Source organism: Alosa alosa, chromosome 14, assembly GCF_017589495.1.
Source record: "Alosa alosa isolate M-15738 ecotype Scorff River chromosome 14, AALO_Geno_1.1, whole genome shotgun sequence".
Taxonomy (NCBI): Eukaryota; Metazoa; Chordata; class Actinopteri; order Clupeiformes; family Clupeidae; genus Alosa; species Alosa alosa.
Genome location: NC_063202.1, coordinates 3,992,565 through 4,009,616, shown reverse-complemented (window position 1 = coordinate 4,009,616; position 17,052 = coordinate 3,992,565). Strand labels below are relative to the sequence as shown.

General features: G+C 43.5%; 1 protein-coding gene across 1 annotated transcript in view; it reads right to left on the bottom strand.

Moving 5' to 3' along the window:
* acsf3 (acyl-CoA synthetase family member 3) overlaps positions 1-15,842 on the bottom strand; it is a 50,591-nt gene extending 34,749 nt beyond the window's left edge. The window contains exons 1-5 of the mRNA XM_048263194.1: positions 15,753-15,842; positions 14,213-14,980; positions 7,536-7,691; positions 2,716-2,870; positions 1,057-1,202 (exon numbers count right to left, since the gene is read on the bottom strand). Coding sequence (XP_048119151.1) covers positions 1,057-1,202; positions 2,716-2,870; positions 7,536-7,691; positions 14,213-14,947 — 1,192 coding nt within the window. The 5' untranslated portion in view covers positions 14,948-14,980; positions 15,753-15,842. The remainder of the gene's footprint in view (positions 1-1,056; positions 1,203-2,715; positions 2,871-7,535; positions 7,692-14,212; positions 14,981-15,752) is intronic.
* Between the last annotated feature and the right edge of the window lie 1,210 nt (positions 15,843-17,052).

Here is a 17,052-nt window from a genome sequence, read left to right as displayed (position 1 = left end):
TTAAGCAAAATTGTTCTGATAAATAAGTCTTAAAATAAGATGCCCAATGCCCATTAAATGAAGTCAAAATGATCTTACAACAAAAAATCTCTTTATACTAAAAATAATACCAACTACATTTTTGATCTTAATATAAGATCGATTACACTTGCATAGATTAAGTTTTTGCTGAGTATTACTACACTTACATCACAGTTGCTGGGAATGACAGGGATTACTGTTATTTAAACACTGAATGAAACAACAACTGGATGCGGTTTCTCTAAAAAGAGGTAGAAGTTATGCAGCAGTAAACTCAAAAGGCAACTTTGCATTTTAAGCAGGTGAACTTCAAACCATGTCTTCCAGAGGAAAGTCTGGCAATTTTTGATCAAACATCATTATTTTCACTTGTTTACATCCAAACAAAGCCATTCGGAGTTCACAGAAACAAGTTTGCCACTGTAAGAAAACAATCTGCAAGTCTCCCCCAACAAGGGTCTGGCTTCAGAGAGCACCATAATAAACACTATAGCTGCTTTCAGATATAACCTCTGGAGTATATGCGGAGCTTAGTGAAATGTGAAACAGGTTGAACACGCACATGAAGAGAATCTCTGCATGTTCTTTGCTTCGTACAGACACAAGCTCATTTACATAAAGCAAAGAAAATGCCTGTGCCTGAAGTTATCAGACATTTTTGAAGATGTCATAGGCTGGCAGGCTGAATTCAGGCACAGTGCCTAAAATCTTTAAGCCCTGCATCTTGGTTTAGAAACTGGATTGGACTGGAGATGTTTAAAAAAACCTTTCATTTGTAGCTCATAAATATGGTGGCAAAAACTGAAAACAAGTTCTCTCCAAGTGTCTGGCCACAGGTCCACTGGCGTCTCTGCCGTGTTTCTTACTCGTCATAGCAAGTATCTCTAGGATGTGTGAGCCCCTTCAAAACACTCTCAATCCATTTGCTTAAGTTCAGATATTCTAGTATTAGTGTATGATAGTATTATGGTATCTTCTGACAGACTTCTATAGGTAGATAAAAGTGGCACAGAGAGGACCTCTGACAGACAGTACCTGGCGTGCGATGCCCCCTGAGAGGGTTGGAGAGGGCCATGCCAATCTCAGTCATGCCATAGCGCTCCAGCAGCACATGGCCTGTGATCTCCTCCCAGCGCTTCAGAATCGGCTGAGGAAGAGCTGCAGAGCCAGAGACCATCAGTCTACAGACAAAACAACACACACACACACACACACACATCAGCTTACAGACAAAACGTGCAGGCAGACACACACACACACACACACACACACACACACACACACAATCAGTCTACAGACAAAAAAACACACACACACACACACACACACATACATCAGTCTACAGACAAAACAACACACACACACACACACACACACACACACACAATCAGTCTACAGACAAAACAACAGACACAGACGACATCAGCTTACAGACAAAGCGCGCAGACACACACACACACACAAAATCAGCTTACAGACAAAACAACACACACACACACATCAGCTTACAGACAAAGCGCGCAGGCAGACACACACACACAATCAGTCTACAGACAAAACACACACACACACACACACAATCAGTCTACAGACAAAACAACACACACAGACATCAGCTTACAGACAAAGCGCGCAGACACACACACACACACACACACACACAAATCAGTCTACAGACAAAACAACATACACATCTGCTTAAAGACACAGCACACACGCGGACACACACACACACACACACACACACAATCAGTCTACAGACAAAACAACACACACAGACATCAGCTTACAGACAAAGCGCGCAGACACACACACACACACACACACACACAATCAGTCTACAGACAAAACAACATACACATCAGACATCAGCTTAAAGACACAGCACACACACACACACAATCAGCCTACAGACAAACAACATACACATCTGACATCAGAATCAGAATTACAAACTCAATATACAACATAACAGACATGCAGCATTCACGTTACTTATACAAATATCACAGATCCCTATAGATTATTACAACTGATCATTTCACTTGACATTCATCAGTTCAAAAAATGCCTCATACAATGGAGAACTACTAATCGTATGCTTTGAAGGTGTAAGAAGGACAATTACATGGTGTCATTCAACTGATCAGCTCTTAACCAAAGCTATATATTCTTCAAGATACCAAAAGTTGACCAACATACCATACAATATACTTTTGGATCAATGCGACACCTATCTGGGACATCTCTAGGACACATCGCTGGTGCTTGCTGATAGTATTTGACTGGGAGTTAACTCAACGATACCATCTAATCTATGGCATCAGAATGCACCAGGACTTCAGATCCATACTGTACATCAAAAGCTTGCAGAGGGACTCCTGTGTGTGTCTGTGTGTGTGTGTGTGTGTGTATATGTGTGTGTGTGTGTGTGTGGTTGTGTGTGTGCGCATGTATACTGTGTGTGTGTGTGTGTGTGTGTGTGTATATATATATATGTGGTTGTGTGTGTGCGCACGTATACTGTATGTGTGTGTGTGTGTGCGTGTGTCTTTGTGTGTGTGTGTATGCGTGTGTGTGCGTATGTCTGCGTGTGTCTGTGTGTGTATGTGTGCATATGTCTGTGTGTGTGCATGTCTGTGCACACCTGTGTGTGTGTGTGTGTGTGCCCATGCGGTGGGGCCCAGAGTGTACCTGATCCGCTCCTTGCACACCGCCTTGACAAAGTCCCTGACACGTGGCTGGCTGAAGTGCTGCTCAAAGTGCTGGATGAGTTTGGAGTAGACAGTGGGCACAGCCATGAACACGTTCACCATGGGGGCCTTGGAGCTCAGCAGGCACTCCCACACCTAGGAGGTTTTGGAAGAAGATCCACATGTGCTCAGAGGTTACACTAGAGGAACGGACAAAGACAGCTTTACAAAGTTTACTGGTTATTGGGGGAGGCTAAAATCACTAGATGGTGATGATATTGATTCAAAGTCTTCAAAAACCTCAAAGATGAGGCCGAGAAAAAACTGGTTTAATCATCAAATATGAGATTTATAATCTGGGAGTGCTTAGATGTTTGTTGTGTACAAACTAAACTGCTGCACAAGTAGAATAGTCTTTATTTTTTATTTAGTTTTTTAACCCAACAAGTAATTGCAACAATGATAAGAACGCCATAAAACATCACCAGATTTACTGTTAATATCCTTAGGCTCTTACTTTTTTTGTGATATAGAATTAACTGTATTAGCCTATAACATATGTGCATTAATGATCTCATGAAAATAGCACAGACATAACAGTTACACTAACATCCACAATAACCCTGTTGCTAAGCATACATCACTAAGTAAAACTGTTTGCCGTGTTTCAGAATAAACAATAATAAACACAAGCATGTCTCATGTTCTCATGGATACTGACATACACATTCGTACAGAGACAGTCAGACACGCACTCTCTCTTTCTCTCGGTCTCTCTCTCTCTCTCACACACACAGTCTCTCTGTCTCACACACACTCACACACTGTCTATGTCTCACACACACACACACACTCACACACACACACACACACACACAGACACACACACACAGTCTCTCTGTCTCACAAACACTCACACACACTGTCTATGTCTCACACACACACACCGTCTCTCTGTCACACACACACACACACACACAGACAGACACACACACACACACACACACACAGCACACACACACACAGCGCCTCTTCCTGCATGCTTGGCTGCTCCTGCTGCACACAGTGGGAGAGGAGCATGAATTAATTGAAGGTGAACGACAGATTCTCTTCTTGGCTCTGCTTCCCCCTGGGAGAGACACGTCTGCTCCAGCCCTCACCCCCTATTCTATCTTTTTTTCTTACTTTCCCTTTCTCAACCTCTCTCTCTCTCTCTTTCTCTCTCTCCTACACACAAACACACACACACATAAACACAGACACACACAAACAAACACATTCTCTCTCACACACACACACATACTTGTTCTCTGTCTCCCTCTCTCTCTCTCTCTTACACACAAACACACACAAACAAACACATTCTCTCTCACACACACACATACTTGTTCTCTGTTGTCCCCCCTCTCTCTCTCTCTCTATTTCATTATTTGCTGCTTCACTGCCTTCCCCACTCTTATCAGTCTTCCTATGTCTAAGCCATTCTTCACACACACACACACACACACACACACACACACACACACACACACACACACACCTTGTTATCTACAATCCATTGCTCATCCTTTTTGCACCTTCCTTAGGTACGTGAGCTGTGTCAGTCCCTCCTCCTCTTTCTCTTAATACTGGCAATCTCTTTTCATCAGCCCTGCCTCTCAGAGCACACACACACACACACAAACACACACACACACACACACACACACACACACAGACCCGCACAAACCCCCCACCACACACACACACACACACAAAGACCCACCCCATTTCCACCCAACCACACTCCTCAACAGAGAGAAAGAGAGCGAGAGAGAGAGCTCTGCTAGCCTTTCTGTAATGCTATTTAATTCTCATGACCTTGATAAGAAGAAGGCCATATGAAATGAGAGCATTAGAGTGTGTAAGGGAGGTGGGTAGTGCCGTTTATCTGCAAACTATGTTCAAGATGTAATAGAACACACACACACACACACACACACACACACACACACACACACACACACACACACAAAGAGTATTTGTTTTCGGCATCTAAAAAAGGAGAGCCTGTTACATTCCGGCTTACACTGAATACTGACTAACAGCCCTGAACAGAGCATTTTAATGTGCCAAAAGAGAATGAAAACAGAAAACAGAATGAAACACAACAGAGTGCAAATAGCTGGGAAAAGGAGACAGAGAGACAGATTGAAGGATAGAAACGAGAAAAAGAGGGCCGCTCCGACAAGCATGTTATTTAATGCTACCGCGCTTTGCTTTCAGGCCCATGTCTATCAAAACGCAATGGAGTGGTGCGGGCAAAGGCCCCACTCAATGGGAAAGGAAAGGCCATTTATGTCTGTCAGAGAGCAGCCGTCTACCGGCAGGCTGCGGAGGAGGGCAGGGTGGAGGGGGCTCAGGTGCAGAGGCCCCCATCTGCCCCCCCCCCCTCCCTCTCCATCTCCTGCCCCTGGCCTGCTGCTCCCTGCCCCTGCTCTTGCCCCTGCGGCTGGGAGGTCTGCTCAACAGCAGTCAAGCGCTAGGCTTCTGGAGAGGAATGTGGCCCACTTACTTACAGTACTTACTTACACACCCACACGGCTGGAATAAGACTTTATTTTATTTTCATACGATCATAGTGATACACAGTGCCATAGCTCTGGTTGAAAGACTTCAGTGGACTTGTGGATTTACCACCAAGGTATGTAGACAGTGAGAAACATGGATAAGTAGATGACATGGCTGACTTATTACAGTGTGAAATGTGCCAAGTCACTTGATGACTAGATCCACATGGTGCTGGATGAACTGGGAAAACAGCTTGGCTTTAAAGAAAAGAACGATGTCTGGGAGCTTAGGATAACCCCTTTTAACCGCTCCTGCGAGTCTGTGAATCTGACACTCACTGCGCTTCGCCATTATCTCCCTGGGATCGCCTTTAAAGCTTCCCTCTCTCTCAATCACGCGACAGCAGTGAGACCTTCATGTACTTCAGAGGCTGCACATTGACGAGAGATCTCATAGATGCTGCAGAGATGAACTGATTAATGGGAAAAAGGCTTCCACTCCGCACAAACGCAAGAGATGCCTCATCAGTGCAGCCAGGGAGCGTGTGCACAAATACAGATGGGTGGGAAACAACAAAACAAAATGATATAATGCCTCTGGCTCTGGAGGAACTCGCAGGGGCAGCATTAATATTTTAATACATATCTTTTTTATTCTCCCAGCCACATTGAGCGCTCTGCGCTGGGTTTTGACGTCTATTGGTGCTGCCTCAATTATTGATTTTCTTTGGCTTTGTTAAAAATTCTTTTCACGGTAACGTTAGTCCTTGGAAATATTAAAAGAGAGAAAGAAGGGAAAAAAACTAAAAGACCCACATACTGTAGCACAAAAGCAATCCCCAAATTCCTTTTGATCTACTCGAAACAAAGTTGCTTTTTTCAGGAGAGAGAGAATTCAAGGTCACAGAAGAAAGAGAGAGAGAGAGAGAGAGAAAGAGGGAAAAGAACAAAAGAGAGAGAGCTCCTTTCTGTTGTGCTGGAATGCCTTCTATTACCGTGGCCTCTTCAGCCCTTACCTGTCAATCAACACCTTGACTCCCATTACATTCCCCCAGTCCCTTAAAAACCCCGCTAACTCCCCCTAAACACACATTCACACACAGACACACACACACACATTCACACACTCAAAAAACACCATCACCCCTCCTCACCTGCCCCCCCCCCTCACACACACACACACACACTCCACAATACAGTGGGAGTATCATTCTTCAATGTCAGCCCATCGATTGATCTGGTTCTAAAGCCCTTAGCCAGAGTTGGCGTGGTCAGATACAAAGCTACGCAGGGCAATCCATCACACAGACTCTAGCGCTTACTGTGACAGTCCTCCAGGGGAAGGAGGCTCTGTGTGTGTATCTCTCTCACACACACACAGTCTAGAAGCCCCAGCCTGTCAGCTCCTGGCGCTCGTATTGACGCTTGCAGCCCTGGCAGTACAGCAGCGCGGCTACAATTAGTGCAGCCTCTGACAAGTAACCGATAAGGTTGAACACACACACACAAACACACACACACACACACACACACGCACCCTCTCCTCTCCTCCACTCCCCACCCCGCCTCACCTCACCACACCCCATCACACACACCGCCTCCTCCAGCACCTCCGTGCACAACTTCATTGAGCTGCTCTGAAGAAAGAAGTCCCAGGGGTGGAGGGGAGGTGGAGGTGGAGGAGGAGAGGAGGGAGGAGAGGAGGGAGGAGAGGAACATGGGTCAGTGGAGCCTGGCGTGAAGAGGTAGAAGTCCATTACACACTGCCAAGCACGGCATGGCCAGCACGGTACTCGCCATTTACCAGCGCCAGACTTGATGACTACTGGCCAGTGCAGTGGCGAAAACGATCACAAATACTGACTGAAATGCTGCTATTTGTGGCCTTTAAAAGCAGTAATGGAAAAACGACAAACACAGGTATAGCACCAACGGAAACTGAACTGGGTAGTGACGATCTAGAGAATAGAAAGGATAAACTGATAAAGGATCATTTTGTTCCTGAGGCGTCGTTGATAATAATCAATGGTTGTTTAATAATAATCAGTGGTTGGAGGACTCTACATACATCTATGACCGTCCCAAAAGGCAAACAAAATAATCCATGTGGATTGAACCTCTGCAGACAATGACAGTTCCACACAGACATGAGTGATGCCGCATGAGTGATGCACTTGTTCATTAGAATACTGAGCGAATTCAAGCAAGACAAAAAAATGGCGTGTTGTGCACCCCACTGAAATGCAGGGGGCGCTGTGAGGCCAAGCCATACCTTCTGAGGGTGGAACTCGGGCAGCATGAGGCAGGTGGCCCCCACGGAGAGTGGACACAGTAGCTTGTTGACGATGCCGTGGACATGATGAAGAGGCAGGGTGTGGAGGATGACATCGTCTTCGGACCATGCCCATTCCGACACCAGACACTGGACCTACAGACATGGCAGACATGGTGACTCATTGGAGAGAAGAGTAAAAAGCTGTTTTGGCTACGCACACACACACACGTTTCAGAAAGAGAGTCCATCACACTACAGCGCAATCAGACTTCCCACCCACAGAGCACATTGAGGTATATGGGATATGCTATCAGCTAATCATATGTGTTATCAGCTAGTCAAAGGTATATGGAATATGCCATCAGCTAGTCATATGTGTTGACTAGAATTAACACAATACAACTGAATCGGGGCTCTTTAAAAAAAATAAAAGCACAGGGCCTTTGTGGTGACTGGAGAGTGTGGCTGAGGGAAACGAACACGTCACGGCGTGGCGTGCGAGCTCGTGGACATGGCCGTTTCCATCACACGCTGCTGGGCTGATGACTGCCTGTCAGATATTTAGCGGAATTGCTCCTTCGCACACTCCGCTCCCATTGAGGTCAGCAGGGCCCTTTGTTCAGAATGATTTACACCCAATTGCCCGTGTTGCTGGCCAGCCCGCCTGCCTGCCCGCCTGCCTGCCCGCCTGCCTGCCTGCTTGCGCTGGAAGCCATCCCCTCACCCTCTTCTCCTCCACGTCTGTGACAAACCTCTGACAAATAGAGACAGGCCTGCCGTGGAACAATATGCTACACATTATCAAGCATTCCCAATCTGTCCCCCCACACTCATTAATATAAATAGGTCAGACATTGTGACAATTGCACTGCAAGGAGGCGAATTGTTTCATACATAATTTTGTCAGTCGAACACCCAGTAATCCAAATATCTTTTAATACAAAATAATAATGTAATAATAATGTAATAATAATGTAATAATAATGTATTCTTAACAGCCATTATTGCACCTTTTCTCTGTAACCTTTTTTTCCTCATGTAGGCTTCATATCAAAGTGACACATTCATCTGAGCTCAAAGTAAAGCTATTTATGTGGAAATTATCTGTAAATGGGTGAAAAGGTCAACCCTGCTTTGCATAAGCTTGCCTGTTTTCTGTGCGGAGAGCAGGCAGCAGCGAGTGTGTGTGTGTGTGTGAGTGAATAAGTGGCAAGAGTCGACTGTATCGCCGGTTAGCCGTCTTAACGCCTTCCAGCGTGCCGCGAGTTTCTCAAGCAGCTGGATGTAATGAGAGTGGCGGGTGCCAGAAGTCAAGCCTTCTGCCATCACTGAGCTCCCTGGGCATGTCATTTTCAAATGAAGCTCCCCCTTAATTGAGGGTGATCTCATTTTCCACTCTGCTGGGCATGCAGGTCAACCTTTTGGGGTTGCAGAGTGATGAAAGAAAGAAAGAAAGAAAGAAAGAAAGAAATGGACAGACAAGAAAGAAAGAAAGAGACAGATAAACAATTAGATGAAAACAAATAAAAATAGATAGACATTGGTAGGAAGAAAGAAAGAAAGAAAGAGAAGGCAGTAGAAAACAGAAAGACATAATACAAAGAAAGGAAAGAAATCATTTTTAAAAAAAAGAAAGTTTTGAAAGAAGAAATAATCCTCCACTGCTTGAAGCATCCTCATATTCACATAGCCTAATTTGATTTGATTATTTGAAGAGCTCAAGTGGAACAAAGGCAAACTGCCCCTGTGTGCACACTATCAGATTCGGCCCGGTCGAGCAGAGAGCTCACACTAGGCTAGGAGCAGAGGCAGACCACTTGCCAGCGAACGCATGTGAGCGCTCCTGCTGACCACGATCACTCTTCCCAGCGAACGCATGTGAGCGCTCCTGCTGACCACGATCACTCTTCCATGTGACGCCTATATTTGCCTACATGTACAAATAGTAAGCAACTCACAACATTTATGAGAAATCACTTCTAGAGACATACTGTAGCCAAATTAGTACAAAGCAAGGCCCTTCACTGCAAAAAGCAAAACTACTCCCTATGGTCTTTTTAGATTTTTTTCATATATACATAGATAGACAACAGACAACACAGGAAAAGCACACACTCCCATAACACCCACACAAAAACAATACACAACATCAAGTATGGAATAGTAAAGTGCAGGACCATCGGTGGCATTTAAATATAGTACTAATGTGCCATATTATCACACAGAGATAATCAAATTGTTTTCCCTTCCTAACTTATTCAACAGTGTAATACTGGTAAGGTTGAATGATCTGCAAGCCCGGTTGGTTTGAAAGGATGGTATCCTATACCTTCTGCCTGATGGCAGCACCTCATATACCTGGAATAGGAGATGTAACCCCGTCACCTCTAATTGCTCGTCCTTTCCTTACCACTCTGGATTCGCAGATCATGGTCAAAGAAATCTTGTGTGATTTATTTTTGTTTGTCACTGACAGAAAAAAATACCAGGCAATGGAGCAAAAAGTTAAAATACTCTCAACAAAAGAATGTACCGGTATAGAAATAACCATATTATCACTATCTACTCTGAACTGTCTCAGCTTCTGCATGCAATATAGCCTAGTCCCACCCACCAGACCCTTTTTGTAGATGGCATAAGTATTAGGATTCCATGACAGTTTAGTATCTATTATTGTTTCAGTAATATTTTCCTACCACTTCCATCCCTTCCCCATCAATAGTCGTGCTGGTGGGTTTAGCTACCACTTCTAAAGTCAAATATGATTTCTTCAGTTTTCTTTGTGTTTAAAAGAAGACAACTGGACCTGCACCAATCTACAAACTGATCTCCCAAGCACGGTAGCTGGTTTCATCATTGTCCTGTAATCAAACCCACTATCATTGGGTCCTCAGCCAATTTGATTGTAACATGCTTCGGTGTGTTGCTTCTACATTCATTTGTATAAAGGGTAAATAAGACTGGAGAAATTGTGCTCCCCTGTGGAGCCCCGGTGTTTGTGTTAATCGGAGAAGACACTGTACTCAGTCAGTCAGAAAGGACTCAACCCATCTGGTGACGTCACCAGTAACTCCCAGCTGCAATAGCCTCTCCATCATAATGTGAGGCCAGTGCTCATTTCAGTCCTGTATCCAAATTGCAAGGTTGGTCATTCCATGTGAAAACAGCCAATATCAGGTATCATGTACATGGTACCTCTCAGATTTTGCTGAAAAGTGGCGAAAATATGCCTTATGTTACCAAACGAGAGAATCTGAAGTTTCAGGTCAATATCTCAAACGGTTTGCCCGTGGCGTCCATTTGAATTTCGGGTGGCACTTCCCTAATTGACACATTGGAATTTCACATTTCATCCTTTGCCATTTTTGGAAGGCCATAATGTCTGTTCTAATAGTGGTAGAGGGCTGGAAACTGGTTTGGTAGTTCATTGTAGCCTGTACTACACAATTCTGGAGGCAGAATCAACATTTCTTACTGTTTGGGTGAGAGGTGGGCAGGGTAGGAATTTCACGGCGGCCACGACGGCCATGGCCGTCGTAGCCCCTTGCGTTTGCCGTGACGCCCCTTTGAAAATGAGGTTTACAGGCCACGGTGGCCTTGGTGCCCCTTCTTTCAATATTCTGCTTTAAGTCCCTACTAATAGCGATATATATTTAGCCTATGGCCTGTCAAAACAATCTTAGCATTCACAGCGCAAATTACGCAGTGGAGAAAGTTAGCGCAAGAAAGAAAGTGCGTCCAAATTCACCCATTCTTCTCAGTTGAACTACTTGCGAAGTAGCCTACTCATCACACAGACATCACAAGTATCACACGAAAGAGCTTTTTCTCAGCTTTTAAACGATGTCAGCCGCTAATTGCTGTGATGAACGGTTCATGAGAAAAAGTAAATAATATCATTCAATTTAATCATAAATTCTACTGAAGGTTTTATCCATCTCCCCTACCCATTCATCTCGGCGGAATACTTCACGAACCCCTCGTTTAACACATGACAAACCATATATCAGAATAAACAGCAGACCTTACCGAACACAAATGTGTAAAGCAGTCCCCTGTACAGTTAGCCGTTCCAGAGTAATCCCGTTTTGAATTTGCAGTAAATTTCAACATACATGGATGTCTCCAAATTTGGGCTTTAAGTTTTACACTGTGTTTAAATTGTTCCATATCATTTCATAACGGGCCAAATACAAAATAAATATTACAAATGTCGCCTAGATATCGGTAAATCAGAGGACAGCTGACTAAGAGTTTGTGAAAGTAGCCTTAATGATCCTGGCCTTGCCCCCAGAATGTTGAAATTCCAAGCCTGGAGGTGGGTCACCAAAGTCCTAAAAAATGTTGACGGCATGTGTGATTTTTCACTTTTTGGGTGGTCGTAACACCACAATTAATGATCATATTTATTCTAAACAGGATTATTTGTTATATGTGGGAACCTTGCTCTTGCCTAAATTAATTTGAAGGGTATGGTACCACTGGTGGGGGTTTCATGGGGGTCCAAAAACCCTCTCCGGCAGAGGTGACTCTTTTGGAACCCCATATTTGGACCCCCAAATGACCATGTGGGCACTTGATGATCCTAATGGAATTTATACCAGATAAAGATACATATTTCTTCTTTCTTTTAATGACGTAAAATGTTTGACTATGAAGCTCCATAATATGAATTTTATTCTTCATAATGTACCATTTTGGACATTGTTTCCAGAAGTCTGGAATGTAGATCAGGGAAAATTTAGTGATGATAAAGCATGAAAATAGTGAAAATAACTTAAGTAAGTATTATCCTCAGTGATAGCAAACAATTAAATACTGATATAAGTATTATCCTCAATTATCCTAATATAAGTATTATCCTCTAGCCTGCAAGGCAGCATTAGCCATGCAATTTGATTCACGCTGCTAAGGCAGCCTGGAGACCATGGAGCAAATTTTCGCCTTAGATAGGGGACCAATCACAGAACAAGGGGGAAAGCAAGACGATGATGAGCTATGCACAGACGCATTTGATAGACATCTGTGGCACCCAATAAACGGATCTGGGCATTTTTTTCAAATACGAGAAAATTAACGTTTGGTTCCCAGACCACGTCTCATTGAGAAGTGGTGGCGCTAGCCAGGCTAATTATCCTCAGTGATAGCAAACAATTAAATACTGAGACTGTCACGGATTAACCCCTTATCCCCCATGAAAGAGACCCTCCATCAAACTTTTAAAGAACTAAATAACAAGAATTACATAGTGTAAGAACACTACAAATAAAAGGGAGTTTTTCCTTGCCCCTGTCACTCTCCAAATAAAATTGAAAATTAAATTGAATAGTGTCTTTAACTATTATCCAAGAAATTGTGGAAGCAGTGGCATAATTTTGTCAAGGTCCTTTTGGTCAAGTTTGTATTGGCGAGCACTGTCTGGCACACTGAACAAATTATATGTTGGAATGGCACCCAACAGGGGATCTGTCTTTAGTCCTATGGCCATGTGAGGATGTTGTTGACACACTTCACGAATTTCACAAAAACGTCACCATGTTCATCTGAACGTTCAGCAATGCTTCCAATGAACCCGTCATCATCATAGATACAGGCAATGTATTTTCCTGGCTGGAAAACTAAGTTTTGTGGCTGATCTGACTGCGAGTGTTCTGCCTCCGGGTGTTCTGTATCCAAGTATTCTGAATCTGATTGTTGTTCTGCATTGACATCTGTGAATATTGTATCCTGTGATATTACTTTTATCCGTATCTTATTTTTGGAAATTGGTATAAAGCAATGATGCAATTGTGTTCCACTGATCGTTTTGGCCGAGGCGTAACGTCTCTCCAATTCATATGTTTCCTCGTGTTTTTTAATATCTTCTGCACTAACAAAGAAGAATGTAATGTTCTTAATTTATCAATTTTGAAGTTTGATGGAGGGTCTCTTTCATAGGGGATAAGGGGTTAATCCATGACAGTCTCAGTATTTAATTGTTTGCCATCACTGAGCATAATAATAAGTTATTTCCACTATTTTCATGCTTTATCATCATTAAGTTCTCCCTGATCTACATTCCAGACAAACCGTTTGAGATATTGACCTGAAACTTCAGATTCCTTTGTTTGGTAACATAAGGCATATATTCACCGCTTTTCAGCAAAATCTGAGAGGTGTCATGTACATGGGTGGCTGAGTTGGCGTGGAATGACCCAAGGGTTGATAAGATCACCTCTTAGAACACGTTTTAAAATGATCCTCTCAAGACTCTTAATCATTACAACAGATGTTAAGGCCACTGGACGATAACAGTTTAAAGCAGATGGTTTGCCACTTTTGGTACCGGCACTATAAGTGAGGTTTTCCAGGCCTTTTGAATGTAATGTGTAAGTGACATTTGAGAAAGCTGACAAATATAGGGTTGAGTTGTACACTACACTTCTTCAGAACCCTTCCTCTGATCTTGACCAGGGTAGCAAAATAGTTTCCCCTTTAGGGATGAATAAAGTTAATCAATAAGCTTGTCAGGACCAGCTGCTTTTTGAGTCAATCTTTTTGAAAATTCTGCTGAAGATCCGCTGAGAAAAACCATGCCAATATATGGGTAAACTGCTTGATTAATTTACCAAAGAGCAATCTGTAAATCAGTGATGACGAGGAAGGAGAATAATAATGCTGGCTAGGTCTCTTACCATGGCCTGTATGCTGCTGTGGCTGTGCAGGACTCCTTTAGGCCTGCCTGTCGTCCCGCTGGTGTAGATGATCATGGCGGGCCTCTCATCCCAGTCAGTTTCCGCCAGGTCACCCACGAGTCCTTCTGTGTCTGCCGTCTCCAGGGCAGGCAGGTCGAGGGTGGATGGCAGCTGAAGGCATGGGAGGCCCAGATTGCGAGCCAGAGGCTCCAGGGTGTCGACGTACGGATGACCCGCTACGAGGAGGGAACTTTGGGAGTTGGTGGTTATGTACTCCAGCTCTGAGGGTGGGTGCTTGCGGTACAGGGGCACCGCCGTGCCCCCGCACATCCAGGACGCCCACTGCGCCACGCTGTAAGAGGCGTCGTTGGCACATAGAAATGATATTCGCTGGCCACCGATATCTCCGGACTCACAGCCCAGGGTCCGAGCGATGCGGCCAGCCAACCCTCGGCTTCTGGCATAAAGGTCTCTGTAAGTATGACTACCACTGCTGTCCACTATGGCGGTCTTGTCTCTGAACCCCAAGGCTCGGGAGAACACAGGGGTGACTTTACCTCCTGGCGTGGTAGAGGCCTGCCGGACTCCTGAAGTCACAAACGCCCTCCATCGCATTATGTCACAAAGCATCCATCTGCTTGAGCACCCTCTTCTTGCCAGACAATGTCTATTACCCACGAGTGAGGTCAATGGCAATGGCAACATAGTGAATAACGGTAAAAAGATGAGGCTCATTCACACGCCTGTCAGCTCACCATTATAGTGGACCTGAAAATATCAAAGGTTCTGTTATGTTGCCTTCTTATGTGTTGTTTCCCTATTAGCACTATGTTTTATAATGAAGTCTATGCACAACTCTTAGGCTACACAAACAAGCTATAAATTCCAGTGCATTAAAATGTAATTGGTGGTGATGGGTCAAACAGTAAGGACTTGTATTAACTTTTACAATGGCCTAATATTTAATAAATCAGTCATAACTAACAGTGGTGATTATCTTGACAGATGCCATAGGTAAATGTTATCATGCCCTCAATCATTAAAGGTGTCACTCTGTTTTGAGTCATTTAGCCTACTGTACCTAGTTAGTAGTGAGTCAAGGCTTACATTATTACAATCTTGAATTTCCCCTTGAGGATCAATAAAGTATCTATCTATCTATCTATCTATCTATATCTATCATTACAGAAACATTCTACCAAATGGACAATGTGCTGCAAAAATCAAAGAGGTATGCAGGTAGCTAATTCATTAATAAATCATACAAAATACGCGTGGGTGCTTAAAAGTAGGCACAATGATAGCATTGCTACATTGCTGACTGGGCTTAGCGGCAACTTTAGCATGTAGCTAGCAACATGACATGCTAGCTATTATATCTACGAACTAGTTGGTTTTACAATGGTCTGCAATAGCTGCCAACTATATAATTTAAACTGTGGTATCGGATAATACCGTCAACATATTTCACATGTATACAACAGGATTTCATTGTTCGGAAACAAAACTGTAGCCTATGATCAGAAAACATTCACCTTACCCATACTAAAGTCACGTTGTGAACGGTACATCACCATTTCCTTCCGTGTAGAAACAGACACATGGTTACACGTTCTGCCCGTCAACTCATCTGAACAGTACAAGGTACAAGGAAGTTTATTGTCACATGCATATAGTTACTGGGGGGGTAAAAAGTGCAGTAGAAGAGGGGTTTAGTAGATTAAGTGGCAAGGGCTGCATAAGAAAGGTGGGGGAGCACCAACAAGGAGCACCCAAGAGTAACAGGGGCAAGGAAAAACTCCCTTACCAAGGAAGAAACCTTGGGCAGATCCACGGCTCAATGGGCTAACCCAGGGGTCGGCAACCCATGCGGCTCTTTGATCCCTCTGATGCGGCTCAGCTTTTGAAAATAATTAATGAGTATTTAATTAAAATGTATTTTATTTTAGTTTGTTCATTTTCAAAATGTAATATTGTAGGTCTATCTGAGTAATTAAGCCTATATAACTTTCCATCTCACTTGACTCCGTAACCGTAGCTGCACAATATTGTTACATTCGCGGTTCGTTGCCATGTCAATATCAAACAAAATCACCGATTTCCCTCCATTTCAACGAGAACACTTTAATTGTTATTGTTGATGTGTGCGCTTGCTGTAGGCTAGATAAGGAAAATGTCAAAAAGGAAACGTCAGCGACCACAGCTTTCAAGCGCGAACACAAGGCTGAAATGGGAAAGTTTCCATCCGAAGACTGATTCTGAAAATGCGAAATGAACTGCCCGTTATATATCGCACACTGCAACAAGTTACTATCGCTGTGTTAACCCTGTTCGGTTCCACTTGCATGTGAGAAATCTTTCTCACATATGAAAAATATAAAGACAAACCTGCGTTCACGTTTAAGGGCAATTCCGTGCAAAACTGTCACATCCATAACGCCAACACAATGCCATGGTATTTAGTTGCCGTTATAGATATGACAGTTTTGCGTAGAGTTGCCCTTAAATGGTGACAGCCTCAATTCTTGCATGAAACTTCACCTCACTGAATATGAGCCAACCAGACTCCAAGGCCATCACCAAATCTAATCTCTGGTAGGCCTAATTAATGTTCACTTTCGCCAACGAAAATTGAGTGTTGTGTTGTTAACTATGATGTTACTTTGCATACCAAAGGACACTGGAAAAAAGGGGGTGGTGTTTAGCCTACATGGGAAGCCTAAGGCCTATACTTCTGTCATTCCACTTTACATTTCAAGTTAGCCTACTTGCACATTAAAACTAGTAGAAAATGTATTTAAAAATACTCTGTTGAATGAAAGTAACTGGATGTTAAATAT